Below are 27,815 nucleotides of genomic sequence, written 5' to 3'. Positions count from 1 at the left end.
CACTAGTTCATAAAGAGTTGAGGAGAAAGACGCACAGGGAACGGTGTTTGTGTTACCAGTAGCCTCTTGAGTACCTCGCAGCTTCTTCTGCCAATTCATCTCATTGAAGAGATCCTCAGAGCGCAGGAAGAAGTCATTGATCTTGCTACCTTGCTCATCTCGCTCTGTGGTGTAGTATACACGCAGCTTGGACTCTTGAGTGAGGAACTCGCAGATGTTGGGCACAGGGAAGACGATCTGCTCCATTGTGCGATCCAGCCGCACAATCTGGACACCAAACAGAGCAACAGTCACCGATCAAAACATCTGTGACTGCAGCAGGTAAATAATTCCTTATTCTTTTCTTATATGAAAACAGTTTGTATCCTTAAAGAAGTCAAGATTATTGTAGTTATAGTAAAAAGAAACTGAAAACTAAAACAATACTGTGGAAAAAAAAAAGATTTTATGAGCTAAACAAAATAAATAAAAAAACAGATTTATTTATTAGTTTGGCAAAATCTATCATAACTTGACTGACGAGGCTTTGATGGATAAGTTTATTGAGACTAAAACCAAAAAATAAATAAATCTAAAACACTGAAGCTAATAAAAACTAAAGTAAATCTAAACATTTTCAAACAATATGAACTAAACTGAAACAAGCAAACCCACTCTGGAAACTCGCTGAAGCTGAACTGAACTAAAAGCAAAAAGTAAAAATAGTGGTTATATTTTTTAAAATGAAAAATATAACCACCATGACACCTCTGATTCAAATGGACTGCCTGGCATAAACTGCTCTTTAGAGGAAAAAAACAAAAACAGGGTTGTTTTCTTTCCAAAAGCAGCTCATGAACTGAACCAACAACTTGAGCTTGGAATACTGCCAGCAATCTGCATTCCTCTTACTCATCAAGTGCACCAAACATGCCAAAGGTACTCGTCATTCTGTCACACGACACAAAGAAACACAAAAACAAGCCAAGAAAAAAAAGTATCACATGCTCCAAGTCAATAGTTAGGCCAAAACATGTCACAGTCCCCTTAAACCAACACTGGCATCTTGCAACAGAGATGTTAGATAGAGTTCATCCAGAAATAAAACTGTGGGAAAATGATGAATTGAAAATAAAATACAAGACAGACGGCAGCAGGTGAACATTAGCGGAGTTTATTTACGACATGGAGCCAGACACAGACCTCAATCTGAGCGGTGTGTTTAGCATAGAACTCCAGGGCCTCGTCGCCCTCGCCATATGTCCCTCCTGGCTTTAACATAGCTTGCAGCTCCTTGTTGTGGCGGGCTAACTGAAAACAGATGATTGACAGACACTCGTCACAAGTGTTACTTCCAGCATGTCAAAAAGGTTGGGCAACACTGCTTGCATTTAGGTTAACTCTACATGATACTTTTCCTTTTTTTGAATGTGTCAGCTTTCATTCCCCAGCAAGGTTGCAGGGTGGGGCTGTTTAGCCCCATGATTACCGTCATTCCACTAATTGATTGTATAAACAGGCCCTCTGTTACCGAGCAGCCCACAGCCTGAAAGCTTTCAAAGAGGAAATGATTATAAAATGAAAAGTATCATGTGTTTTCAGGAGTTACTTGAAATCCACTGGTCTTATTTGCTCATGGTGTGTTCCCCTTTCCACACCTATTTTATAGCGGCTTACTTGATGTGCCAAGATGTAGATGTTATGACCAACATTGCGTGGAGACGCGGAGTGCTCCTCCTCTCCATCCTCACCCTCCTGCGGCTCCTCAACCTCTATCTCTCCCTGCATGTAGGCCTTTTTGATCACCTCCACCTGCAGAAAAAGTTGACTGTCATAACAGCACCTGCTTGTTACTATGCAACTGTTTGCACTGCACACATACCAGCTCTTTAGGTCTCATGTTATACAGTATCCTCTCGGCATTCTCGCTGTCATGGCGACTCTCCATAATTGCAAGAAGCAGCTTGGAGGCATTATTCTGGGCAAAAGATGACAAGAGACAGATTGGCTTTTTTACCTGCTTGTCAGCATTCCAGACTTCCAGAGACAGTAAATCAAATGCAAGTGTTCTTTCACGCTTTACTTATGCAATTTGTGATGGAGCACAGGAAAAACCCGTGCTGGCCAGCCCTGATTTTGGGTAGCTGATTCTACTTTCAGCTACTGTCAGTGAAACTGCAATTCCATGAATTTGAATGTTGTATCTAAAGCTTTTGACACTGTAATGACACAACTACCACATTACTTCTCCTACAGACATGTAACACCTGCATAATCAAATCAAATAACACCTTTTAGACGGATTACTAAAAGTATCACACCACTTCAGAACACTCACTTTGAGTTCCAACACCAGATCCATCCTCTTCTTGCCAAGGGGGTTGATGTCATTCAGGATGAGAGCAATGATGATGTCAATGCCATTGCACTCATGTGTGGCAATGCAGTTCTAAGGAGCAAAGAAAAAGAAATGGCAAAACACAAGCTTGACAGTAGTTCTGGGTTAAAAGAATGTTTAATCTCTGCTGTTGGTGTTTTTCATGATATAATCAGTAAAACCAGCAGGACAGCAGACCAATTGTTTGTTCTTTAGCAGTAATAAGATAAGAGTCTGATCCATTTTCCTGTAAGTCAAGCTCTTCTCTTATTTCTGCATCTATTATTTGTACTCATGCACACTTACAAATAAAGATTTTAATAAGTGCGAGATGGACGAATTGGAGGGTTTTATGTCTGAAATGGCAAATTTGATAGTGCATCACAAATTCATGCAATGTGACAGCTGTCACAAACCTACAGCCAGTTATAAGGTGCCAACTTCAAAGACAACATTAACCGGGTCTCTCAACAGATTACGTATTCACTAAGAAAGTGGAATTACAAGAAGAGGAAACAACAGTAAGTTATCCAAGAAATCTGGAACCATCTATCAGGTGGTATCTAGAAAACAACCAGCACCATTCTGAAGGCGGGAGTGGCAACATTATTTACATCTCATATGTTCTTTGAAGGAATTCTCACTCTAATTTCAGGGACTGTAAATTTCACGCAGTGTTATAAAACACTCAATTAAGTTTCTTAATCTTTATTTAACCAGGAAGTGAAACTACTGAGATTAAGAATCACTTTTCTGAGAGCGTCATGGGCAGAGGGTACGATCAACATCCTGGAGAAAACAGGTGGGATGACAAAAAAAAGGGCATAAAAAACAAACAAACAAAAACAAAACAACTTTGTTCCAGATTTCCTTTGAAGCCAGATTGCCCTCAGGTTTTTATTCCTGGCACGGTAAGGTAGTGACGAGGCAGGTCACATATCATAAATACTGGCCAAGTTTCGGAGGCTTCACACTCATAAATCACACGAGCTGTCAAACATGTACCACACCTCAGAACTGAACAATAAGTGTGGAAGCCAAATGGTTTGGAGTGACTTGATACAATTTTACAAACAGGACATGCAAAGCACAAATAAAAAGAATTCCAGCACTTGTTCCCGTTTATTCTCTCTTTGTGAACAAAACGCTGTATTTAGTCTGGCAATGCCCCTCTGGCACTGTGTAAAGGAACTGGAATCAATTCAAACAGAGACTGTATTTAGCCAGTTGCTTGTTTAGTCATGCCAGTTTCACACTTGTTATAAAAATGACCTCACAGCGGCAGGAACAGAGGATGCCGCCATCATGTGAGAAGACTACTAACCTATGCCAAAGAACAAACAGAGGCGTCCTACCCGGAGTAGGCTGGTGTTAGCGTGCTTAGGAAAGACAAGAGCCTGACACATTCCTGACTACAGAGAACTCAAACAAAACTAGCATCACGATCACAGCCGGTCATCGATTTGATAGCTACAGAATATAAAAAGCTCATCTTGCACACAGGTGTACAGTGTGTTACCTGGTTCTCGTGGCAGGGGCCTTGGCAGTATTCAGTAAGGCTCTCCACAGTCTGGTTGATAAGTCCTACATTCTTCTCATTGATGTAAAGTCCCAGAAGCCCCAGTCCTCCTGTGGTGCTGCCACAGATGCAGTCCAAGAACTGAAGAGTCTCACACACCAGATTATAGTTGTTCTTGTTATTCTGGTTGCGTAGAAAATTCTACAGAAGGACAACATGAAAATAAACACTCAACATGGAATCTTTCTTTACTTGGACTCATCTCATCAAAAACTTTAAAAGCCCCTGTAGGGAAACATAAACACTTTGTTAACAGTTAGTCACAAAATTAAAATATATGTGATGTGGCATGAGGTAAAACCAAGAGATTTAATATGAGATGATTCACGAGAGTGTTGGAATCTGCAGAGATGGTTGGCAAAAGAGAAATTCCTCTACTTAGGTAATCTAAACCATTTTCTCTTTCTCGCTGACGTAAGAACTAAATATAAAAAGTCGTGATGGCTTTTCCAAACCTACTGTATACGGCAGCAAGACAATTACTGCAGTGACGTCTTTGGAAAGAACACAAACATCTCAGTGAACTGATCATCTGTGCAGCGAGGCTAGCGGTAAATCAATATCTGGCTCCTACACAGGTTCAGAATGGGAGAGACAGCTCAGAGCCAACCAGCATTTAATGAAGGCCTGTCCCAGTTTGGAGTGCAAGAATCAGTGCAAGCAGGAAGTTTTCTGTCTGGGCTGCCGGAGCTAGCCACTACCAAACACGAGCACACTCATCATAGTGAAACCAGACCAGCACATACAAGACTGTGTCAGGAAGTTCTGCAACTGGTGCCTATTTTCAACAGTTTCATTTCTGTATAAGATGGTGTGATGACTGAAATTCAGAACACGGGACAGAAAAAGTTAACCCTGCTCCCATCAGCCCATGGCAGCCTATATATTATATGTATATATATTCAAGGATTCAAGGAGCTTTATTGTCATTCGCATCATGTTAAGATGAGGTGGAACAAAATTATGTACACACGGTCGAGCGAAAAGAACCAAAATAATGAAGAAACAGCTTTTTTTTTTAAGTAATAAATATATATATATTTTTAAACAAACAGAATAGCAAGTAATAAAATAATATAATAAGTAGGAGTGAAACAACCTGAGTACCAGTATCGAGAATGGTATAAATACTTTAGCAGCAAAGGGCATGATGACCAGCACTGATAAAGTGACAGTGTCAGTAAGTGTCGTATATATAAATAAAGGACTTATAATCACAAGCTCGTCTGATGATGGCTGACCTGCAGCTCTCTGTTGTGGTTCTCACACAGCAGCTGCATGAGGCGCAAGATGGGCTGCATGATAGTGATGGTAACGCTCATCTCGCCCTCTTCCTGGCTCTTATCAGCAGTTGGAACAGGAGAGCCATCAGCTGCAGCTTGGTGCTCTTCGGCTTCGGCCTCACGACGATAAGTTGTGTAAGCCTTCTTGGTGACCGCAGAGGCCTCAACTAGCTGCTCCTTCACTTCCTCAGTCACCATCGCCACTACAGGCATATCTTTCACTAACCACAGGTAAAGAAGAGGCAGTCAAACACCACAGACCATTGGACAAGACAACGGTTACAATGACTGTTCACTTGACAAGTTAAGAATTTATGTACTGATCCTTGCTGTCATTTACACATACAGAGACATGTAGAAATGATACATGTGATAAATAATAATTTTGTACACGGCTATAATTAATAATGAAGAAACGGATCTACTGCCTCGTACGAAGAGTGCAGCAGAGGTTTGCTTTTCCAGTTTTTCATAGTGTCATATGTGACTTATTTGACAATGCAGTCAAACACTTCCTTCTCTAGCCTATTGTTATGTTGGTAACGCCAACACTTGTCCGCTGACCTTTCTTGCGTGCCGGTGTGTCTTTGTCTGGTGGTTCCTCGTCCTTTTTCTTGCTGCCCAGGTCACTGGTATTGACAGTCACAGTGGCTTTGATCTCCTGCTGGGCCAGCTTCATCCGCTCATAAAACACTTTAAAGAATTTCTCAGACTTGTTGTCTCCCGTTAAACGATGGAAAAATGACCTCTGGGGTGGAGACACAAAAGAAAGAAATTAAATAATACGAGTCGCTCAGACAATATCCTTATAGGTTTTTAATTACCTTATAGTGTTTACATAAAAATCGGCATTTACACCAATATTTTAAACGCATTTTAATCTCTTATTGGCATTTCTTATCATTGTCTCTGCTAATTGTTCTGCAGCGCTTTTAGCCAGAGGTTTAGTGAGAATTAGTTATATAATCCTGCTCTCACAGTGCCAGGAAAACATGCTCTAAAGGCTCACCTGATTTTACACTATCTGCTCTCTGCTCCTTATCAGAACTTGCTTCTGGCACCCAGAGTACTCAGATGGGTCTTAACATGCACAAGTACATGACCAAGGGCAGAAACGAAGACGAGCTCTGGGATTAGCATGCAGCCACATTTAAAAACATGCACACACCAAAAGAAGCAACTACACAACCTGTCGTGCAACCTGTACTTCACACGAGCGTACATGTAAGCAGGAAAATGCACACAGCTGTATAAACGTGTTCATAGAGTAGGGCTCACTCGTGCTGAGTGCATTTGTTTAACGGCAAAAAAGCAATTACTTTTTGCTTTTATAAGCATTCAAACATGAAACACGAGACGTTTTCCTCAAAAACTTCTTACTCATACTGGAGCAAAGGAAATATTCTGCAACCTACAGCTACGCAAAGGCCAATCTGGCTTGAAAGCCCTGTTACATGGAGCTGTTGTTTTTCTGCAACAGGCTCATATGTTATGTCCCATTTTCCTCTCAACAATCCCTCCTTACATAAGACCTGTAATCAGCTGAGTGGTTACAGTGAGGGCACAGAGCGCCAACACTGTTACATCAGCCGCAGAGGGCGAGCAGTGAGGGAGAAAGAAAATGGGAGCGGGAGAGGAAGAGAGGAAAACCCTGCCCTACTTTTCACTGCCAGAGCGGCACGAAGTGAGCGTGTGGTGTGAGAGGGAGGTGGAGAAAGGGTCCGAAAGTGGGAGGTGGGGTTGATGCAAGCAGGAGTTATCACGTACTGAGATTCTGGGGCAGCTTTCAAAGTCTGTTACATAAGACTCTCTCCAGGTTTAGCTAAACTCAGTTAAGTTTGAGGAAAAAGGAGCAAAGCATAGAAACAGTACAACATCAGCAGTGCATTACGCTGCATGAGATAAGCAACATATGCGCAGGAAATCAAGACAACTGTTGAGACATCTTTCTGCAAAAATCACCTGACTCAAATCCCAAGAGGAGCAGAGCACTCAGTGTATTAAGTTGTTTCCGTCCCTTCCTTTATGCAACAGTTTCTTTTTCAAGCCGTTAACATCGTGTTGTTGACGAGGGTCATTCACTGATAGTGATCTGATTAAAAGTCAGACTTATGCAAGCAGGCAGACTTCTCCCAACAACAGCTCCAGGACAGCAGCTTTACAAGAGAACTATATTAAACAGAACTCATGACTGCGGCCATAAAAACTCAATTTCTCCACTAATGTGAAGAAAAGTATTTTGTCAACACTTGCTTGTTATTTTTACTGAACAGCAAGCAGCAGCTGTTTTCCTGTCTGCACACAGTCAGGGTTGGACACCTGTGACATGTTAAAAACATTAAAAACTGTCAAAAGACAGCACAAGTTGCTTACTCACACTCCTTTGTTAGATATTTCCAATTTTTTAGAAGTTAAAGGCTGTTTTGCTAAGCAACTCTACAGCTCTGTAGCTGACAGGAAGATGTACTTATTAAATCAGCATTGTTAGATGGCAATTCACTCAATAAGTGAGTCCAATTTCCTTCAATATGACAGGATCTCAAGCCTAACTCAGATAATCATTTATACACATGTTGCAGGCTAAATTAGCAACACTAATAAGGATACACCTAGACAATGAAATGGGTTTGTATAAAGACTTAAATCCTTTCTTGCACTTGTACTGCAACACTTTGGCATGGATCGCATCTTTATTGCTGGATTGTAGGACCTCATAAACAATAAGGCTTTAGATCTGGTTATCGGTGCTGAGTAGCTACAGCTTGTTGGAGGTGGAGCAAACAGTAAATTAGGTGGGTGTGAACTCAAGTTTTGTCTTATCTGTGTACTTGGGAAGCAGTCAGAGAGTAAGAGTACAGGTCCAACCACATGCTAACTGCCACATTGTGGCTTACTTCCTAGCAGAGAGAGAGCAGAGCTAGCTATCGTGTGCCACGATGAGATAGAATTGAAAGATTTTAACTTTTAAAAAAAGTCCCGGTTACAACTTTTATAACCCTTTGAAGAATGTGCCTAGCTGCAGCTTCTTTGCTAACTGCTGAGTCATTCTGTAGAGAAAACTGCCATCACCTAGTGAGTCTCTGTTTGCCATCTGAGGCAGTTTAAACGTCTCCCACTAAAGAGCCAATAAGCCTCCTGGAAGCAGTTTTGATTCTGCTGCTTTAGGTTGACTTGAAATCTTCCTCCTATCTTACAGAATCAATAGGACAGCACAGCAGGCCCTCCTGTCTGATTATTCTGCACTTCTACTTTTCCCTCCATTTCCCGTCAGCTGCTACCCCAGCTTCTGGCATCAACACGAGCCGGTTATGTAAGGCCTGTTTATACCACCAGCTCTCCCTTTCTTTTTATCCATCTCCCGCCTTTGCAGCCTGACACCTTGGTGAGTGACAAAGCCATCTCTGTGCTTATTGGAGGGCTTCAGTTGCGTACTCTGCCACCGCCCAGCTGGTATCCACAGAGATCTGCTCTTTGAAGCTATAACAAGACTTCCAGATAGCAGGTTTAAATCAAAGCAATCTACACGTGATTGCGTTTTCTCAGAAATCTGCACGGGCAACCATCCACACAGTCTAAAAATGTATGCAGTGACTTCAGCAAGTAATGATTGAAAGAAAAAGGTACACATGGCAGGACTGAAATAATTGGACCTCCATAAACTATAAACTGGGATCTAAACAGTAATTTCCTTGCCCACGCCGCAGTTAAACGAGAGCTGGTATGCTGAGGGCACCGATGCCTGGAAACTCACTTTGCAGAATCTTTTTAAAGCTTTCCAAGAGGTAGCTGTGAAGTGAAACTGAACCGAGAAGAGGCGGGAGGGGGTAAAATCACACTTGGAGGGGGCTGAGGGCAGCGGTGTGCCACAACAAGCCTATTGAGTAAGAGCAGTCGCACCTGTTCGTGCCTGTGACAGTTAGGGATCTGAGGTCCTGATGACAGCGATCACAAGATGGATGGGGGGCTCGGAGAAGCAGAGACTTTACACTTCGTCTCTTACATAACACATAGGCACACACTCCCACAAACTCTAAGGCTGTTTATCAAATAAGCTTTATAGTCTCTAAGTATAACCTGCAGTATGGCTGCGTACATGTGTTCATGAAGTGTGCATTTGAGTATGCACGAGTGAGGTTTTATGATCGCTCTAGTTTTGCTGTGTGCAAGCTGAAAATTACTCAGGGGCTGTCACAGTGTTTTACTGCTCATCTCTGAACCACCTGGAGGGCACGAGCATACGTGTCAGGCAACATGTTATCCTGTCCAGGGTGAGCTGTGCAGGTTTTGGTCATAATATGAGAGTTATGTAGGTCAAAAAGTAATGTTAGACCTACAGCATGTATGCTGCACAAGACAGGCAGTGCGTCATTTTATTGTCAGACAAAATTGACAGAAGTAAAGTTGGCAGATTTTGTTTACTTAAAATAAATGTTGTTACTTTATGTATTTGAAAGTGAAGATCTTATTCTCACTTAGACCAACATAGTGAGACGCCTGCTACGTGACTGCTGAACATGAGTATGAACACATGCGGGGTTGACTTACTTACTGGTGACAGCTCTGCCCTTTGGGTAGATATGTAGATAAGTAGATACAAAAAGGCTTAAAAATGTACTGACAATGCATCAAAAACATCTTTTGTTCGTCTACCAATAGTTGCGTGTTTGATGAGGTGCATCGGTGACATCAGTGAGTCCTAGGTGTTACTAAACAAAGTTGGCATATCTTGACAGGCCTAGATTGGATTCCCATGACTCGGTGAAAGCATGATGTTTCAGATCTCCAGTTTCTAAAGCTCTATTTTCATCAGACAGACACGCCTGGGTAGAAGAAAAGACAGGTAGGACTGTGCTATGACCCATTTCTTTCTGTCTTTACTAAGACATTGACTCCTTCTCTCAGGGCTGTGATATTAAGTCCAGCTAGCACAGAGCTCTGGGCCCTGTGTGAACCCTTTCTGAAGCAAAGGAAGCGTGCGCTCTCTCTGTGTCTCTCTCCCTCTTTCATTTATTTATTTTCTAGAAATTCCATTGGCTAGGCTACAAACCTGGATTACCTAGAAAACAAACAAGCAGCCTTCTTGGAGAAATCTGGGGCCATGTTGTTGTCCTGCTTTTCATTTAGACAACAAGAACCCTTCTGTCCTAAAAGAAGGGCAGGCAACCAATCGTTGTGTAAGACAGGAAAATGTGATGCATCTGCTGATATGCTGTAAATTAACTTTGGATCATACATGACTCCTCAACAAAGCTTACTTGTCCCAGCATCATTCCAAGGAAGCAGAAAAACACATTAACTCAAAACAGGACCTTACTTGATAAAAATGTTCTTATTTAAGATCATGAACTGCTTTGCTTATCAGGTTCACTTTGAGGTGCTTCTGTACCAGCAAGTGTAGGCCTCGTCACAGTAGGTGTCACAGGTAGAAATGTATACATTTACTAACGGCTCAAAACTGCTTCTACACTTGTAATGTGCACAAGAGACTCACTGAAAGCTGCAGTTAAAGCAACAAAAGTAAGCTACAGACTGCTTTCAGTAGTGGACATCAAGCTTTTTAATTATGCCCAGAATTTAAAAAGTTACAAAAGCAATCCTAAAGAAGGCTACAGGTCTTTCCAAAGGTAGCAGCAAAGACTGTATGAAATTTAACGGCTCTCTTTCAAGGCCTTTAAGGATCACACCTTTCATTGCCCTCTTAAAAGGAGCAAAACATGACCCAGATAGGAGTCTGTTAGAAGGACTGGGGCTCTGTGTATTATTCACCTAGACACAGAGAGAGGCAGCAGCTTTTGTAACAGGAGTCATGTGAGAGCCTTTGCATACAAAGTCAGGCCTTGTCAGGTAACGATACTATGCAAATAGGAGGCTATTATGCAACAGCCTTGTTTATGCAACACAAATACTAGAGCACACATGCATAAACCACAAAACCAGAATATTCTGATAGACAGCTTATGAGCAGCATGCACATACAAACACACACACACACATGCACAGACACACAGACATACAGACACACCGCAAGGCTGAAATAATGCAATAGTACACAGTGGTTTTCTCCACTCTCATCCTGCTTTCTGTGAGGTTTGCAAAGAGTTAGTGTTGCCGTAGCAACCCCTGCCTGACAGTAGAGAGGTGATGACGTGCTTGGCTGCACAGCTCGGACATCTCCCAGCAGGCTACTGTTCATCTTCCTTTCTGGTTCTTGGCCTGAGCTTTTTTTTTTTTTTTTAAACATAGAAAATGTGACAACAACATGCTTTCTGTATTGTTGTGAAGTCGAGCTTTTAAAATACAGTCAGGCGGATACTCTGACAACAAATATGCGCCCTTTTCCTGAAGGCATCTTTAGCCTGTGTTGTTTTATGTTGACAGCAGCAGAGCAGCACCGACTTAAATTCTTGACATTGCGGGTGAACACATGAGATAGCATCTTATTGAGATTCTGCTCATGCCTCTGTGTAGGGAAAGGCTTCAGTGCATTTAATTGCTGGTTAGACTTGTAAGTGGTGAACTTTTACTTGTGAACCCTGTGACCCACTCCCCCCCACTTACCTGAATGACTGTGTTTCCACCCTCCAGGAGTGCAATGGCTAACAATATGCTCTCTTGGAAAATCCGATCGCTGGTGGCGTTCATGATGAGGTCAATGACCAGATCAGAAGCCCCTTCTTTGTCCAGGTGACACTGGACCTCCGCTAAGCTCAGCTCCCCTCGACCTCCGACCCCAGAGCTGACAACTAAGGGCAAAGAAGTCAGAAGCCCGATCATTCCCCTTCACTGTTTCCATCAAAGTACAAAGAGCAGCAGTTTTATCTAGACCAGGGGTGTCAAACTCAAATACACAGTGGGCCAAAATTCAAAACTGGAACAAAGTCGTGGGCGAACATTAATATTTATTGAAAAAAAAATCTTCCTCCAGATATAAGAATGAATCTTTTCTTATGGACTCAAATAAGTTTTGCTGGAAAACTGAATATGGAACAAGCAAAGCTTAATACTAAACAATATATATATATATATTATCTGTATAATACCAGTAGGCCAGCTCTAATAGTAATTTGGTATGGCTTTGGTATGGCCAAATTTGGCCCGCAGCCTAATTACATTTGGCCCGCGGGCCAGAGTTTGACACCTATGATCTAGACACTGAGTGAAAGGGAACATTTAGTGCAGAATTTATTTAGGAACTCTGTAAACTAGCTCAACTAACAAAGAGAGTGGGATATCAAACATGAATACAGGTGGATTACTGTGACTGTTAGTATCAGGTATTTAGTGCATACGCAAAACAGTTTACTGCTGGCCTTCAGACCAACCTGAATAACCAGAGAGATACTATAAACACTGGGTTATACCCTTATTACCTCTACCAAGGACATTATGTTTTAGTGTGAACATCATTCTGACATTATGTCTGTAAACATGACAGCTTAAAAAGTTTTGACTGAAGTCTGCTAAAACTTTGTAGGGATGTAAAGTTTTTAGCCCCACCAAGGTATTCAAGGGCAACTGAATGACCGACAATGACCGGCAAAAACAAAAAAAGCCTTATAGCTTACTTCTTCTTGTGTATTGTCAATATATGTGTATGTGTATGTACACACACACACACACACACACACACACACACACACACACACACACACACACACACACACAAATTAATTAATTATTCCCTTAAAAGTAAATACTGCAGAGACAGTGAGCTACTGTGGCGGAGGTTTGTGTTCTTTGAGTCCTTGTTTGGATATTAGTTGGTTGCACAGGTATTTGTTTTTTTAATTTCAGGATTTGTATCTTTTTGTGTGTTTTTAAAAGGTGGACACGGCGGACAGTGCTGTGCATTTAGCTTATAAATATAGCTAAAATCACAATGACATTTGGGAAATTCCTAATAATTATATTTTTAAAAATCTACATGTGGTTGATTCAATCACGAGCGATTGTTTCAGTTCGGTTTATTTTATTTAAGATGCTATTGGGTAAGGAGGAAGTAAGGCGATTTTGAGTCATGTAATAAGCCACAGGTGTCTTTTCAGCCACCACACACTCAAAGAAAAGAAAAGAAAAAAAAAAGCACGTTAGATGTGTCTCTAATCCACTGAGGTACTTTAACTCCTACTGCTGCCAATCATAGCCAGTAAGAGAAGAACTGGTGAGATAACAGCACCCATCAGAGCCGTCTCTGGCTGGGCGAGTCACTGAATCAACAACACATCCCATTCTAGATGGAGCTTGGCTCTTTGGTCGCCTGGCAACAACACGACCTGCGTTATGCGGGAGACAGAGCCAGTACGCTCAATAGCAGAGCCCCTCAGGTCCAAGGGCTTAAAGCAGTGCAAGGCCACAGCTGTGAATAAGATCTTTTTTTTTTTTTTTCATGCCTTCTAAAGCATTATAGACCAAATATGAGTCATCGCTGATGAGAGACACGGCGTGACTCACTGGAATAGGTAAATGTCACTTACTAATAATCTATAAAATTTATGAATGTCAATCTCATGTAAGCAAAAAGAGTGAGGGGGGATAAAAATACCACTTTAACCGTTTCCTGTACAAATTCCTGATTTGGTGAGACCCTTGGTAAATAACTAAGGACACATTTGCAAATCCTTTATACTTTACTGTATATTTCTTTGCAAATATTAAAATGGCAAAATATTAAATGTTGATAAAGGGACATTTTATTCAGTTTCATTGAGGCAAACTGAGGCATTTTCAAATCGGATGCCAGCAGTATATATTACAATAAATTATATGTACTTTTTTTTTTTTCTTTTTTTTTTTTTTTAAATGGACCATAAAAAAAAATACAAAGGTTATTTACTTATTTATTTATTTATTGTTACGGTAAGTTAAAAAAAAAAATGTATACACATATGACAGTTCCGGAAGTACTGCTGCTTTTTCTCTGTCATTTAGGCCTAACTAAGGTGAAGTGAATAACTATATTTTTACTAATTAGGCCCACTGGTCAGAAGCTTAACCAGAAGCAGAAATTCAGACAGCCAAGAAGAGTTTTACTGCAACTTCCTTGGCCCAAATGTCGTTCACCACTTGCCTTACTCACCAGATTTGCCTCCCTGTAACTATGTCCATTTTCCAGAAATGAAATTCAAGTTTAAGGCTCACTATTTAGCCACAGTGGAGAAGAAACAGGCATGGCAGTGGTACAAGTGCAAGCAGACAGATGCAATGGGAAAATAAGCAAAGCTCAGAGTCCAGAGTGGCAGCAGAAGATGACCTTGATGGCTTTAATTTGACCTAATAAACAGGTTTTTTTTGTTTTTTTTTTAAATATGCTAACATTCAGATGATGGCTTTTTCAGTTAAGCGCTTGCTTTTTTTGGCAACACAACGCCAACCCACATTCTCAACCTCTAAAATGTATCCAAAGTTAAAGAGCCACAGTTCAGCCTACCCGTTTCCACTGCTTCACAAAAAATCCGAAGCAGTATGACAACGGAGGACCAAGACAGCCTGAGCACCTGAAATCACTTTCAGTACTACAGCAATGAGTCTCTTCAGTTCCTAAACACTGAAGACTTAAGACAGTGGTAAATGTCAATTTCAAAATTCATTACAGATTCAACATTTGCCGTGTTGTCCTTTACTATTTTCAAGCAAATGCACAGCGTCTATCAGGTAAATGACTGTGAATGTGGGCGCTGAGTTTAAAATACAACATTTACAAAGTATGTTCCAACACAATGCTCGGAGCACGCTCTGTTGACTGCTACCCACTGGAAACTGTCACTCACTCACTTTTCCTTGTAATCTGTGCAACTAACAGAAATATTTCCAGCATTATAAGGAATGTAAAATAATCAGTAAATACTTTGTTGCGAATTTGTAAATAATTTAGACTGTTGACAAAAACCAATTACTCTGTAAAGAGTTAAATGACACAAACTCTTTTATTATTGTCAAAGTTAAAAGTTTTCCTCCTTAAGAAGGTACATTTGATAACATTTCATTTATGTACATGAGCATCTGGTTGTAATAAGTAGCAATTAACCTATTTAAAAAAATACTGAATAATAAAAAAAAGGAGGGGGAGAGAGAAAGTCTTTCTGGGTAAAGTTATTTTGAATACTGACAAACAAAATGTGGTCAGATTAGTCTATGATCAATTTACTTATTTATTTTTAATTAGGTTAAAACTCTGTGTGAGCATTGTTACTGTATTTTCCCATGTAATTCATCAAAACAGTAATTTTTAAGCAGCTTGTTTAGTTTAAAAAAAATATCTGAATAAAAAATAAATAAAATTACTTTTACAGAAGCTTCAGCACACATGCTTTGACTTGGATATAAATAATTATTTCCTAATGAAACTGTAATGACTGCAGCTATCAAAACAAACGGTTTAATAGAACTAGATGGCGCTATGCAGCGATAGATGGAGATAAATAGCTGAAGCAGACTGCAATGGTTGAAAGATTTCATTACAGGAGCTGAAAACCTAATTATTTCATAGCTCTACCCAATTATTGAACTTTATTTTAAAACCACATTTCCATAATTGCACAACTGAAGCTGAAATTTTTCACGTGTTTCTAGCTAGCAGTCATATATTATAGCTGGCAGGCTAAAAACTATTAGGGATCTAATTTTTATGTTGGGTGTGCAGCGCTGTCCCACCTTCCCCAAGTAAATCATTTCATTTCATCTTATCTTTACAGCATAACCATGTAGACACACAGACACGTAGAGCATCGTTACACAAACCTGTAGGTGATTTCCCTTGCGCTCCAGGCGTGAGTGGGCCGTTACTGAAGGTTGTAAGGCTATCTCTCCTCTGGCCAGCTTTGATATTACCATAGTATCGATTGACCAAAATCTGCCGCAGAGCCTCTCCCTACCAGGAAAATGAATGTTAGGAGATGAAGATCTATTTCTGCTATAGAAATGGAAGTTGAACCCAGAGTTACCATGCTGACACAAGACTATCAAATTGATACAGAATTGCACTCATAGTAGTATGTCCTACATACACAAAGCCACAACATAAAGCCATAAAGGGTTACAAGATTCCACATAAACCAAAAATGAAACTTCATTTTGTAAAATGAATTTCTGAAATCTCCTCGCTTCACTTGAAAGGTTTCCTTTTGGTTTTTCATGTCATCTTGGTGTTTTATGGCATTTTATGGCCATACACGTGCCTTGAACTTTTGTGCAAGTAAAACAAAACTTAGAAAGAAAGAGAAAATTTTTTTTAATAAAGATAAATCTTATCAAGATGTCCACCTGGGAAAAAATAGAGCACACACACACACACATTTTTTATTTGATCCTTGCACTCTGACCTCAGTGATGTTCAGAGTTGACATTGTGCTCTTTCTCGGTCTCAACATATGCATTAACCCTCGGCCTTGTATGTAAATCACAGCAGTGTGTCACCTCTGTGTCAGTCTGTAGCAAACACAAAGCGCAGACTGAGAACCCACATTAGTGTTTCCTGGCTGATCTCTGTCACATGTTTCGTGTCACAACTGGGAGGGGAGTGAGTGAGTGCCATGCTGTAGCAGCAGTGCAACAGTGAGGGCATCACAATCAGTCAGTCAGTAAGATGCAGGCCTGTGCCAGACCACAGCAAACCAAACTCTTTACCTACCCTCCTTTGATCCTCCAGTTGCTTCAGCGGCTGGTTGGGATCAAGCTCCTTAAAGGTGAGGTGAGTTAGCAGAAAGCATTAAAATAAGAAAGAAACAAAAAGGTTGGAAAGGAAAGTTGGGGAAAACAAAAGTAGGGTGTCAATACAGTGCAAATTAGTTACTTTACAAGCATGCAGGAAACTGGGTGCAAAATTGATCATGCAGTTAAGAGGGAAGTGGTTGTGTCAGGGAAGATGTGAGGTCGAGTCAAAGGCGTGCAGGGCTTCATGCAGAGGAGGACTGACATGCTTTTTTTTTTAACACCTTCAAGAAGTTTTTGAAGTAAAAATCGTACATTTTTAAAATCTAAAATTATAACCATTTGTCAGACTACCTCCCTCATTACTTTACACTCACAGTGGAAAAAGTGCCTAAATTATTTACATAAAAGAATGATAGACTGCTGGAGGGAAAGAAACAAGCCATGAGCCATGAGAAAAGAAACACTTCAGGTTACATAACAGAGCAGTGAGCTACTGACACACACTGTAAGCACCAATCTGGCATGGAAAAACACCTCACCCATGACTCCAACCCCCACCCCACCCTTACAGCAACCCCAATGAAAGGAGGTCAGTGAATTGGACTTTCATCAAAGAGCTAGAAGGACAGATGAGCGGATGGGAGAAATGACGGAGGCAGAGAGGAAAGGATGAGTAGAGAAGCGGAAGACTGTATGCAAACAAGGGCACATATGTAGCAAGTTCCACAGAAGCAGCAGCGGCAGAGGGGTGATGCAGGAAGGGCGGGGGGTGGAGATAAAAGTGGAAATGCATAAGGAAAGGTTGTGACTTTTCTTTGTTTAAATAAGGATCTGGAAAACGCACAGCACAAATAATACAGGATGGTGGCCAATCATGAGTATGAGTGATGATCAGTACTGACGCATGTTAGTGGGCAATGGGCCAATATGAGTAAAACACACCTCGGCCGGGATTTCGGGCTCAGGTGGCGGTGCCAGCTGATTGGAAATAAAAGGACGCAGTTAGTTGGGGTTAGAAGTAGTCGGATTAGTTAGGTCACTCCATCTCCAAGAGCAGCTTCCAAAACCAAAACTTTCTATTACCAGTAACGTCAACGATTCATCATCAATGTGCAAAGAGCCAGGAGCAGAGAAAGCAGACACAAAATGATGTTTGTTTTTTGTTTTTTTTAAGTGTTTCTCAGGGTTTGCTTGATGACAGAGCATGAGTGATAAGCAGCATTACCACATCGCAGCAAAACAGCAAAAGCTCAGTTGCCCCCACCTCACCACAGACTGCTGGTTATTAAAGCAACACTGGTGTGTTTGGTATTCTGTGGTTCCCTCTTAATAAAATGATAATAACATTACAAACCAAAGATGGCAGAAGCAAATATGCACACTTTGATTCTTCTAAGGATAAAAAGAAATAACAAGAGATATTTATGACTGAGCGTGTTTTCAAACCATAGTCATGATATGCTTGGTTTGACTACAATCATATTGTTACAATCATATTGTTACAATTGGAAAATTGCCTAAAAATAAATTAATAAATTAAAAAAGTAATTAAAAAAGTAAAAAATTACAAAACCTTTCCCATGCTAGCTGTTTGAACAGTAAATGTATGTATTGCATGGTCAGAGATGCAAAAAGTACAACATATTTTCAATACATATCTTAAAGTAATGAAACCAACTCAAACCAACAGATACATAATAAATTCAGAGAGAGAGAAAGAGTAAAAAAGAATAAATAAAAAAAATAACAGAAATGCTAATAATTTCCTACCACATAGTAAAACAATGAATACTTTGATGGCATAATTGTACAGAGACGCTTTGTAGACATTTACCTTAAATGAGTTAAAACAAAATAAAGTGCTAATGCTAGCCTACCCAGTAGATGATTATTTTCTGTGAACGGCTATTTAAAAAAATAAAAGTCTATACACACACACACACACACACACACACACACACACACACACACACACACACACACACACACACACACACACACACACACACACACACACACACACACACACACACACACCTCACTGCAGATAATGCAAGAAAAAAAAAGACTAAATAACAAATACACAACCAAACATGGGTTGTTTCTGTCTCTCTCGGTCATGACTGGGTTACCAGTCATGCTGCTTTATGCTGATTAATTGTGCAACTGGACAGGAATTTCCCTGCATCAAGTCTCCTTTAATGTCAACACACTGACTTCCACAGAAGAACGGTGATGCATCACACATCATGCAACTTAAGTTATATTCAGCAGCTAGTTAGTAGCAAAACTAACTTCTCTTAATATACTTCAAAAACTAACACGTGCATCGAAATCTGACCGTGAGGACAGCCCGACCCTATAATTGCCAGCATTTTTAACGTTTCCAGAATGTGTGATTAAAATGACTACAGAGGCGAGGCCTGGCAAATAAACACAATGGCACTGTGAACACTTGCAGTAAATAGTGGCAGCAAGGGTCACATGGTCTCAGTGACCAGGAAAATCTGTTGCACTTTCTCTCGAGAGTCAGTTTTCAAACCATCTCTCTATTAAGAATATTAGAACTAAAAGCCTAAACCTACATAGGATTAGATGGAGCTATATTATCTATTTTTTCTATATTTTTATAAGTTTACCGGGAGTAGAAAGCTGGCCCTGTACCATGTGCTCATTACTACCCAAGTTAAGGCCTCAATTTTCTCATGGCAGTCCGTCTAACCTAACTTGAGCTCCAGCAATCCTACTGTCTCCTGGAAGACGTGTCTGAAGTGCTTTTATTTCCAATTACCACTGGAGATCACACATCAGTGGAGAGTTTGAAATTCCAGGAAAACAGAGAGGGGGAAAAAAAATGCTTTTGGCTCTTATGTAACTGCTGCTTGATAGCTGGCTTGAGCCCAAGAATCGTGCAACTTAAGTTAAGGAAACTGGGACAGCGCAGCCTGTTGCTGAGAAACGTCCGCAGCTCCCCCTGTTGAGAAGAAAAAGCAGAGCAGCTCGGAGTCTCCAGAATTCAGTCACTGTAGTGGGCAGAAGGATAAATGAGGACAGGAGCAGGCTATCTGAGGCAGCTTGGCAGAGAGAATGATGGGAGTGGCAACTGGTAAATACAGAGAAGGCTAAAAGAGGAAGTAGGTAAAGGCAAAGAGACAAAACAATGTTTGTGTGGGGATTGGAAACAATGTGGTGACAAAAAAAAATGCACAAGAAAAATAGAGGAAATAGTAAACTCAAAACCTCCCAAAAACAAGCTCTGATTGGCTGAGATAATGAAGAGACTGTTATGGGTTGACGGTGGACAAAAAGAATTTGGCGAACTGGAAAAAGACATTTGCACCCACACAGAGAGACCGCAAAGAAATAGTTCCCTTATATAACCTTCGTGTCCGGTTACACGCTCGGCCTCAGCTAATCTCTCTGTATCACCTGAATTAGAAGGAGAAATGATCTCCATCTCGCCCCCTTATGCTCGTGCAGCCTCTCAAACGAAAGCCGTGCACACGAAGCGAGAACAAACGCGCAGCGATTGATGCGATAAGGCCTGACAATGAGTCCGCCTAGCTGGTCAGGTCTTGTTTTCTCCCGGCTTGCATTTGATCACGTTGCTATTTCTGGAAGAATGAGATAAGCTATTCCTAATGGGTGAAAAGTCATTCCACTTGATCCTGCTCCCTCATCAGCCTGACTGGATATGCAAAATCCAGTACAGCGTCTGGGCGTGCAGCAACAAGAAGCACGATGGAGTCTGTCAGACAGTAGTGAACTAACAGCTGCACTCATTCCTAGAGGTCTCTGGGTGGGTGATTCTGAAAGAGAGGGGGTGTGTTGTAAAAGGTCAGGGAGCAGCAGCAGGCTACACACTTGAGTTACGTAACTGCTATAATGGCAGTTTATCTTGCTGCTGATGAGGGGAAGTTGGGGTTTTGGCCCGTCTGCCTTCCTGCCATCAATCTGAGTACCCAGAGACGTGCTGCCAGCCATCAGCCACGCCGCTTCATGCTGTTGTTAACGCGAATGAGTGGCAGAGAACATGTGCCGAGTGTGTGGACATTCTTAGGATGCTGCACGTGGGAGGAGTTGATGAAACAAAGTGGTGCTCTGTGAGAACAGCCCTGTTTTTGTGGAAGCTGGGGATTTCCATCACTTGAGCAGTATATACAGGGAGAGAGGGAAGGAGGGAAAGCAAGACAGAGACATAACAGAGAAACTGAGAGCATGCTGCTTCCTGCAACTCTGGAAAGACCCTTTCCGACAATTTCTCCATTTCCTTACTTAACAGCATTGTTCACTTCTCTTACACACAGACGCACGCCCTGCACCACACTCTGGATTAAGTGGCTATTGTGATGTTGGCGTGCTTTTAACTTCAGTGTTTCCTGCTGCCACAGAAACGCTTCCTCCCGTGCAATACTTTCAGTTTTAATCAATTTAGTGATTACAATACAAGCTCCCAACTAGGCTAAACATATAGATATATAAGCTTTCTATTATTCAGAACATTAAGGTTTCAGTACATTTTAAATCAAACCGTGAATCACAAGGTCAAGAATTAACTTTGATGCTTTGATGAAAGCCAGCAGAAGTCCCGATAAAAACCCAGTGAAGCAGAGAAATGGGTTCAGGTCTTTTTATCCAATTAGAGCAGAATTGGAAAAAAATACAAAGTGCTTTACAATAAAACACTTTAAATCTGGTTCCAGTTCTTTTAAATATTTAAAGAAATTCCAATGCTGGGAGGCACATGTTGAAACGCTCAATAACCCTGGCCAGAAACCGAAGAAGACTGTACCAATTTAAAGCAACAATACAGTCATTAAAGCAATACTATAGCCCTAAAACTGAGTCTAGAACCCACAGTTCTATACTTAAAATGGCTAAACTATAGCAGCTAGCCTGAGAAAGCTGAAGGCTGGTGAACAGACATCTAGTATGAGTAAAGATCTGGCAATAGGTCAGTAGGAGAGAGAGCAAAGTGTGAATAACTCCTACAAAATGAGCTTAAAAGATTTGTAAGTTTAGCTGTAAACATCAAATAAAACGAAACTCCTCACAAAACATCTACATTCGTGTAAAATAGTAATCTTTTCGCAATACTGGTCTGAAGTAACATTTCAGATATGTTGTGGTTGTGGCGGCACCCATAATCTTCAGAGAGCAGAAACATGTTTCATCAGCTATTTTAAAAGGCCACACGGCCCGATGGCCTGTTTTACAAAGCTAATAGATGGAGTATCCCCAGCTAAATATACACTCACACCTGCTCTTGTAATTGTGGCAAAGGGCTTAGAAGAAAAAATATGCCATCTTATCACCATCCATCATCAGGGGGCTGTGCGACATTTAGAGTGACTCGTGCCACAAATAGAAACAGCTCTACGATGTAATGCAGTGTAACAAAATGGCCTTACAAATGTTACTGCTAAGCCGCCTGTGTGCTGACAGTGACGCACTGAATGAATACATTTATCGAGGAGCCTGTATTAGCTATCTTTAAAAAAATACGAGTACAGAGTTAAACAAAAAATTTAACCTGCACAAAAATATAATCGTTGTTTGATGGATGGATAACTTTTGTATACATGCTATATCCAAACATTAGTAACTATTGATTATAAAATGTCTCTCGAATTTCTCAACTACTTCAAGAAAGTTTGAACCAAGTTATGCTTTACATCCATGTCTCTGCAGACTTCTACTGGATATGCAGTTCTGACAGTCCACAAACTTGTAGCAATGACAGCAGACAGTGCTTTAAAAAGGGCACAATGCAACGAGGAAGAAGATTCAAATTCTAGCAGGTGGATGCTTCACACCCAGCTTTAAACCACATGCACAAAAGATCTATTCAATAAGCACAGTCTCGTCTTGAGACCCCAAAATTAACACGACCAATCCAGGGTCTAACCAAAATATGTTAACTTATGTTATTTAAAAATAACAGTAACAGTAAGATCCTGTAGGATATATTCTACAAATGTAACACGTCTTTACCTAAACAGTTCACTCAAAAAAAATATAGAACAAAGTACAGCATGGCACAAAAGCACATACAGTATACTGACAAAAGCACTGGGCCACACCTCAGTCCCATTACCACAGCTGAATAAAATGCAGTCTGCCTTTACAAATATTTATATATATTACAAGCTTACTGAATTCACGTGTGGTACTGTAATAGGAAGCCACCATTGCAAAAAGCAGTTGCAACAAGTGAAATTTTTCCCCTGCTGTATATTCCAGCATTAACTGCACATGGTATCACTGCAAAGTGGAAGTGTTTAGGAACCACAAAAACTCAGCCATGAAGTTGCTGAGCTGCAGTACTTGGTAGCTGCACTCTGTAACTTCACCAAGTGCTGACGTGCATAAAAGATACATGACTCACTAACTTCAGAGATCAATGCACCTCTGGCATTAACATCAGCACAAAAACTGTGCACCGTGAGCTTCGTGGGTTTCCATGGCCCGGCAGCTGTGTTGGTGGCCCAGTACTATTGGCCATATAGAGTTTGTGAGGCAGACATTTTAGCATTATGCTACTTATTTCCATGAAATTCAGGAGCAACTCTTAACAGGCACACGGCGGGGAAATGGACTAAGCTGCTGACACAGATGGGGGATTGAAACGCTAGAAAGCCTACGTGAAACACAAGCACATCTATGCTGTTAGTGGGAGACAAATGAACATCGCAATAGTAAGTAAAGTGATCAACCTCAGCCACATCCATTTCATCATCAAAGGCAATCAGCTGCAAGAGAAGAAGTATAGGAGGCACAGAGTTAGTAGAGCTAGATTAGTGAGTTAGAGCTCTGTAACAAGTGTGCAAATGTAAAGCCTCTGAAACCCACACACAGACACACACGCAGCATGTCAGGTTAGTAAAAAAGGGCGAAGAAAGGGCTGTCAAGGCTCAAAAACAGAACAAGTTAATTGCAGTAAAGACACCTTTTTTACATCATCATTGCATCAAATATTTTCATGTTAAGAGAACTGACTATAAAAGTGCAAGTCTTTGTTTTTAAACACAGTTTGGTTGAGAAGGTGAAATATTTAGTATCTTTCCCCCAACCAGTTGTTTTCTTTCCCTCCCCGTTTATCAACACAAAAGTAATGTCTTCATTTTATCAGTTATGGTTGAGTTTTGTTAAACAATAAAACATGAAATAGTCCATCCAGATTTTGAAGTTGAAATTGAAGATCTAATTAAAAAAGTTTAACCATTTTCAAACACCACAAACCCCCCCCCAAAAAAACTAACTAACAAAAAAAAAAAAATAAAGCCCTTTCTGAAGGGCTTTCATCACAAAGAAAGCAAGCAGATTTCTTTCCAGAATGAGCTCAGTCTGTAATGGACCAAACAGGTTCAGTATGCAAACCAATAAAATGAGACTGTTGTGATTAAAGTACGCTCTCCTGTTAATCTTACTTGGCCTGATTAAAATGTTCTTGAAGCTTCATAGATTCTTACACCAAACTCAAAGGGACGTTAGCCATCATTCCCTGTTAAATATCAGATTTAACAATTTTTTTAATCTCTATTAATCTCTAAAAAAGGCAAAGAGGAGCCCCGATTTGAAATAACCATATGTTGATGTTCAATTATCCATCTGTTGAGGAACCATTCCCATGCAACAATTAGGACCTGATCCCTTACAAGCTTCTTACTTTTTCTGCTTGCCCCACACACACACACACACACACACACACACACACACACACACACACACACACACACACACACACACACACACACACACACACACACACAATCCAGTCATTACTAAGCACTCAAAAAAACTAATTAAAAAAAGTGAATAAATCACAGGGTAACGTACAACAAATTCCCTGGCAGCAAATCTAGATAAAAATAGTTTTATTTTAGCAGTTAAAAACAGCAAAAAGATTTTTGAAAGTTGTTTTAATGTTTTCATCTGATATTAAAGCGCTTTTACTCCTTTTACTGGAAAACAAGTTGGCACAGTTGAGACAATTTATTTAGGATTAGTATAAGTGATCATTAGTAGCCAATGAATGGTGCGTAAAATGGTTGAGAGACAATGTTGGATCATGCACATTGTTAATAGAGTTAATAAAGCTGATACACATAACACTGTTTTTTTTGTTTGTTTTTTTAATTTAAGGAGAAAAGCAACATGGGAATCTTTTTATCATTACTTTTTGCAGACTCTTAAAAGCACTAAAACTAGAAAAGAAAAATCACAAACTGCCCTGGCTGCAGGAATATCAAATGAAAGACTTGATGACGTTCGCTGTGTATGAGTCATTTACTTTTTTGTGTTCTACAGAGGCTCCAGAGGTAAGCAGAGAACACTCAGTTTTGTTTTTTGCTCTGTGATGTCGTGTCTTACCCTAGGTTTTGACGCAGAACATCCTGACATGTCAGAAAAGTGTTGTAACATTTTAACTTGTGTGTGGGAGAATCTTGTGCAACACTAGAACCAGAGAATGAGAAACAGGAATGAAGGAGGAACATACCTTCTCCCCATAGCCCCGGTCTTTTGACATCATTTCCCTCAGTGTCTGCAGTACTTTGATGCACAGGCGCTCCTCGTTCTCTTCTAGCAACTGTTTGGTGTGTTTGATCAGTCTGATCAAAGAGAACAGGGGCGGGGGGGCAGAATCAGCACAAACAATAGAAATAGACTGATGAACTCATCACCTTCCTCCAAAACTCTATATACTTCAAGTCTCACAGTGACAGAAATCATTTCTATGACACAGTGATTATCCTCGTTCTAAACAAGAGACTTGGAAGTTATGGGTCTAAAGCATATTTAGGTGCCTTGGGCATAACTGAAAACGGTGATTTAAGAAAATGACTTCAGCTGACTACAGCAGATGCTTCATGTTCACAGAAAACTTAAAGACTAAGTGATTCCCCAAAGCCAGTGCAGGCTGATGCCAGCAGCCACAGTTGAGATAGTTTTCTCTGCTTTTTCACCTTCAGACGTTTCAGAATGTTACAGTAGAACTGATTATGAGGAACAAATTTACTGTGCAGAACCACATGAATATCTAGGAAATAAAACAACAACAAGCACGCTCCTGGCCCTGCTACAGACCCTCCTCTGCTGAAAAACTAGTCTCATCAGGTTGACAAAGATGCTTGTCTCCATTCACGTTTGAGGTACACGACAAAACTACAAATGCACACATGCGAGTGGTTACAAGGGGACTTCCAAAAGCGTTCCAAAAATAGCAACAGCACTGGAAGTGGTTCAGACAACTTTAGACTCACTTTGATATGAATCCTCCACTTTCACATTTCTTGCGAGCATCCGTGTTTTCAGGGAAGAGCAGTTCCGGACGATGCAGGACATCCACCAGCACCGAGAGCTCAGCCTGGACCAGAGGTCTCAAACGGTCCTCTAGGGCAGACACGATGTCCTATTGAGCAGAACCAAAGGTTAGAAATAACCCAGAACTGTGTTTTATGGCAAACAGCTACACTGTTATAATTAAAACAGTCTTCCTATTCCTGCATTTCGTTCAAAGACATCCAGCTACAGTCAGCCTCACATTATTTTGCTTTAATATTAATTTAATATAGAAACAGGAAGGGACACATCCAGTGCATTACACATCAAATCACACCATAATAAACACCACCGTGCCACCTTTTGCAGTGCACTTCCTGTCACGCCTGGTGATGATTACTGTGAAAATGAGTGATTCCGTGTTGGGTGCTGATTAAAGAAGTTTGAGAACATCAAGAGGTGGGAAAAACCACTAAAGCTGTGAAACTCCAGCAGTCTTTGCAAAGACAACAGGAATTTGGGAAGTACACAGTTGTGGGAACCACATAAAACCCCGTCTAGAAATGGGTGGATTAGGAACGAAACATCTAAAACATCACTGAAAATGTATTTCCATAACAAAACAGCTTTGCTTTATCGTTGGAATTACAGGATAAAAAAGTCCTAAGGTTTCATAAGTAGTATCAGCAGAGTGCAGACTGATCCTTGGCTTGATTTTTCAGTCTTCCAGTGAATACTGAGTCATGTCTTACTAGAGAATAAGGTGGAGCAACATGGTCTGCTGCTAAAACCACATATTTTTCTAGGATGTAATTGGACACATCTTTTATGGTTTTTGATTGCCACACAGTTACCAAAAACATTATATCACCCTGTGCATACTGGCAACAATTAACAGCAATGGTGAGGGGGCTTAATTAACCCATTGTACTTTCACATTGGAGTTTTCAGTTATGATAAAAAGGCAGACCGAGCTGTCTTCATATAGTGTTAACTTTCTTCCACAAAAAAACCCAAAGAGGAAGTGGAGATTCACTGCACTCATTCTACTGCCTGATAGGTAGAAACCTGTGGTAAATATCAGACAGTCATGTTGCTTTAAGAGACTTTTATAGATTTTAATCACTTCTTCTTCAGAGAAATACCAAATACCCTAAAAGATAAGACATCAATATTAGAGCAAAACTTTCATTTTTGAAAATTTGAATTTTACTGCAAAACACAAATACTATAAACAATGAATCAGTACAGATCCATTTATGTAATCAGTCTGGAGAGAAAAGCAAAAAAGCTGCATGTTTATGCTGTGCATTTGGAAATGTAGGACATCTACACCCTGTTTAAGAGAGCTCCTGTGTGCCAGACTGACAATGGCACAAATGGTCATATTACCACAACTAACAGAACTGGATGTCCCGTACCACCATGCCATCTGATGTGTCGATAATGGGCTTCATAAAAGCACTTACTGCTTTCTGTGCCCCCTGATATATTGGCCTTCTTTATGAACACACAGGTACACAATCTAAAAATAACGTTTTCAAAAGATTGGTTAAAAAAAAAAAAAAAAAGGCAATGCATTTACTTTAGCAATGTTTAATGCAGTTAGTGTTTTTTTCTGTCTATGTTTGCATTATTTTTTTATAGCTTTTATTGCTTTCATTGA

The 27,815-nt window shown here is 40.4% G+C and overlaps 1 protein-coding gene across 11 annotated transcripts in view; it reads right to left on the bottom strand.

Moving 5' to 3' along the window:
• itpr1b (inositol 1,4,5-trisphosphate receptor, type 1b) overlaps nucleotides 1-27,815 on the bottom strand; it is an 82,710-nt gene that overhangs the window by 24,762 nt on the left and 30,133 nt on the right. For 4 of the 11 annotated variants that reach the window (XM_085273098.1, XM_085273103.1, XM_085273099.1 and 1 more), the window contains 15 exons: nucleotides 26,131-26,279; nucleotides 25,368-25,479; nucleotides 23,584-23,619; nucleotides 17,810-17,845; nucleotides 16,845-16,892; nucleotides 15,956-16,085; nucleotides 11,777-11,961; nucleotides 5,783-5,966; nucleotides 5,177-5,439; nucleotides 3,876-4,076; nucleotides 2,318-2,428; nucleotides 1,862-1,957; nucleotides 1,657-1,791; nucleotides 1,183-1,290; nucleotides 36-267 (listed from right to left, as the gene is read on the bottom strand). In XM_085273098.1, the coding sequence (XP_085129224.1) occupies nucleotides 36-267; nucleotides 1,183-1,290; nucleotides 1,657-1,791; nucleotides 1,862-1,957; nucleotides 2,318-2,428; nucleotides 3,876-4,076; nucleotides 5,177-5,439; nucleotides 5,783-5,966; nucleotides 11,777-11,961; nucleotides 15,956-16,085; nucleotides 16,845-16,892; nucleotides 17,810-17,845; nucleotides 23,584-23,619; nucleotides 25,368-25,479; nucleotides 26,131-26,279 (2,026 nt within the window). The remainder of the gene's footprint in view (nucleotides 1-35; nucleotides 268-1,182; nucleotides 1,291-1,656; nucleotides 1,792-1,861; nucleotides 1,958-2,317; nucleotides 2,429-3,875; nucleotides 4,077-5,176; nucleotides 5,440-5,782; nucleotides 5,967-11,776; nucleotides 11,962-15,955; nucleotides 16,086-16,844; nucleotides 16,893-17,809; nucleotides 17,846-23,583; nucleotides 23,620-25,367; nucleotides 25,480-26,130; nucleotides 26,280-27,815) is intronic. The other 7 variants (XM_085273102.1, XM_085273105.1, XM_085273106.1 and 4 more) reach the window with 5 other exon arrangements.

The sequence above is a fragment of the Mchenga conophoros genome, linkage group LG5, assembly GCF_057382185.1.
Source record: "Mchenga conophoros isolate Kocher_MC1m ecotype Shallow Benthic linkage group LG5, M_conophoros_male_GT1.1, whole genome shotgun sequence".
In the NCBI taxonomy this organism is placed as follows: Eukaryota; Metazoa; Chordata; class Actinopteri; order Cichliformes; family Cichlidae; genus Mchenga; species Mchenga conophoros.
This window is presented reverse-complemented; position numbering and strand designations above follow the sequence as displayed.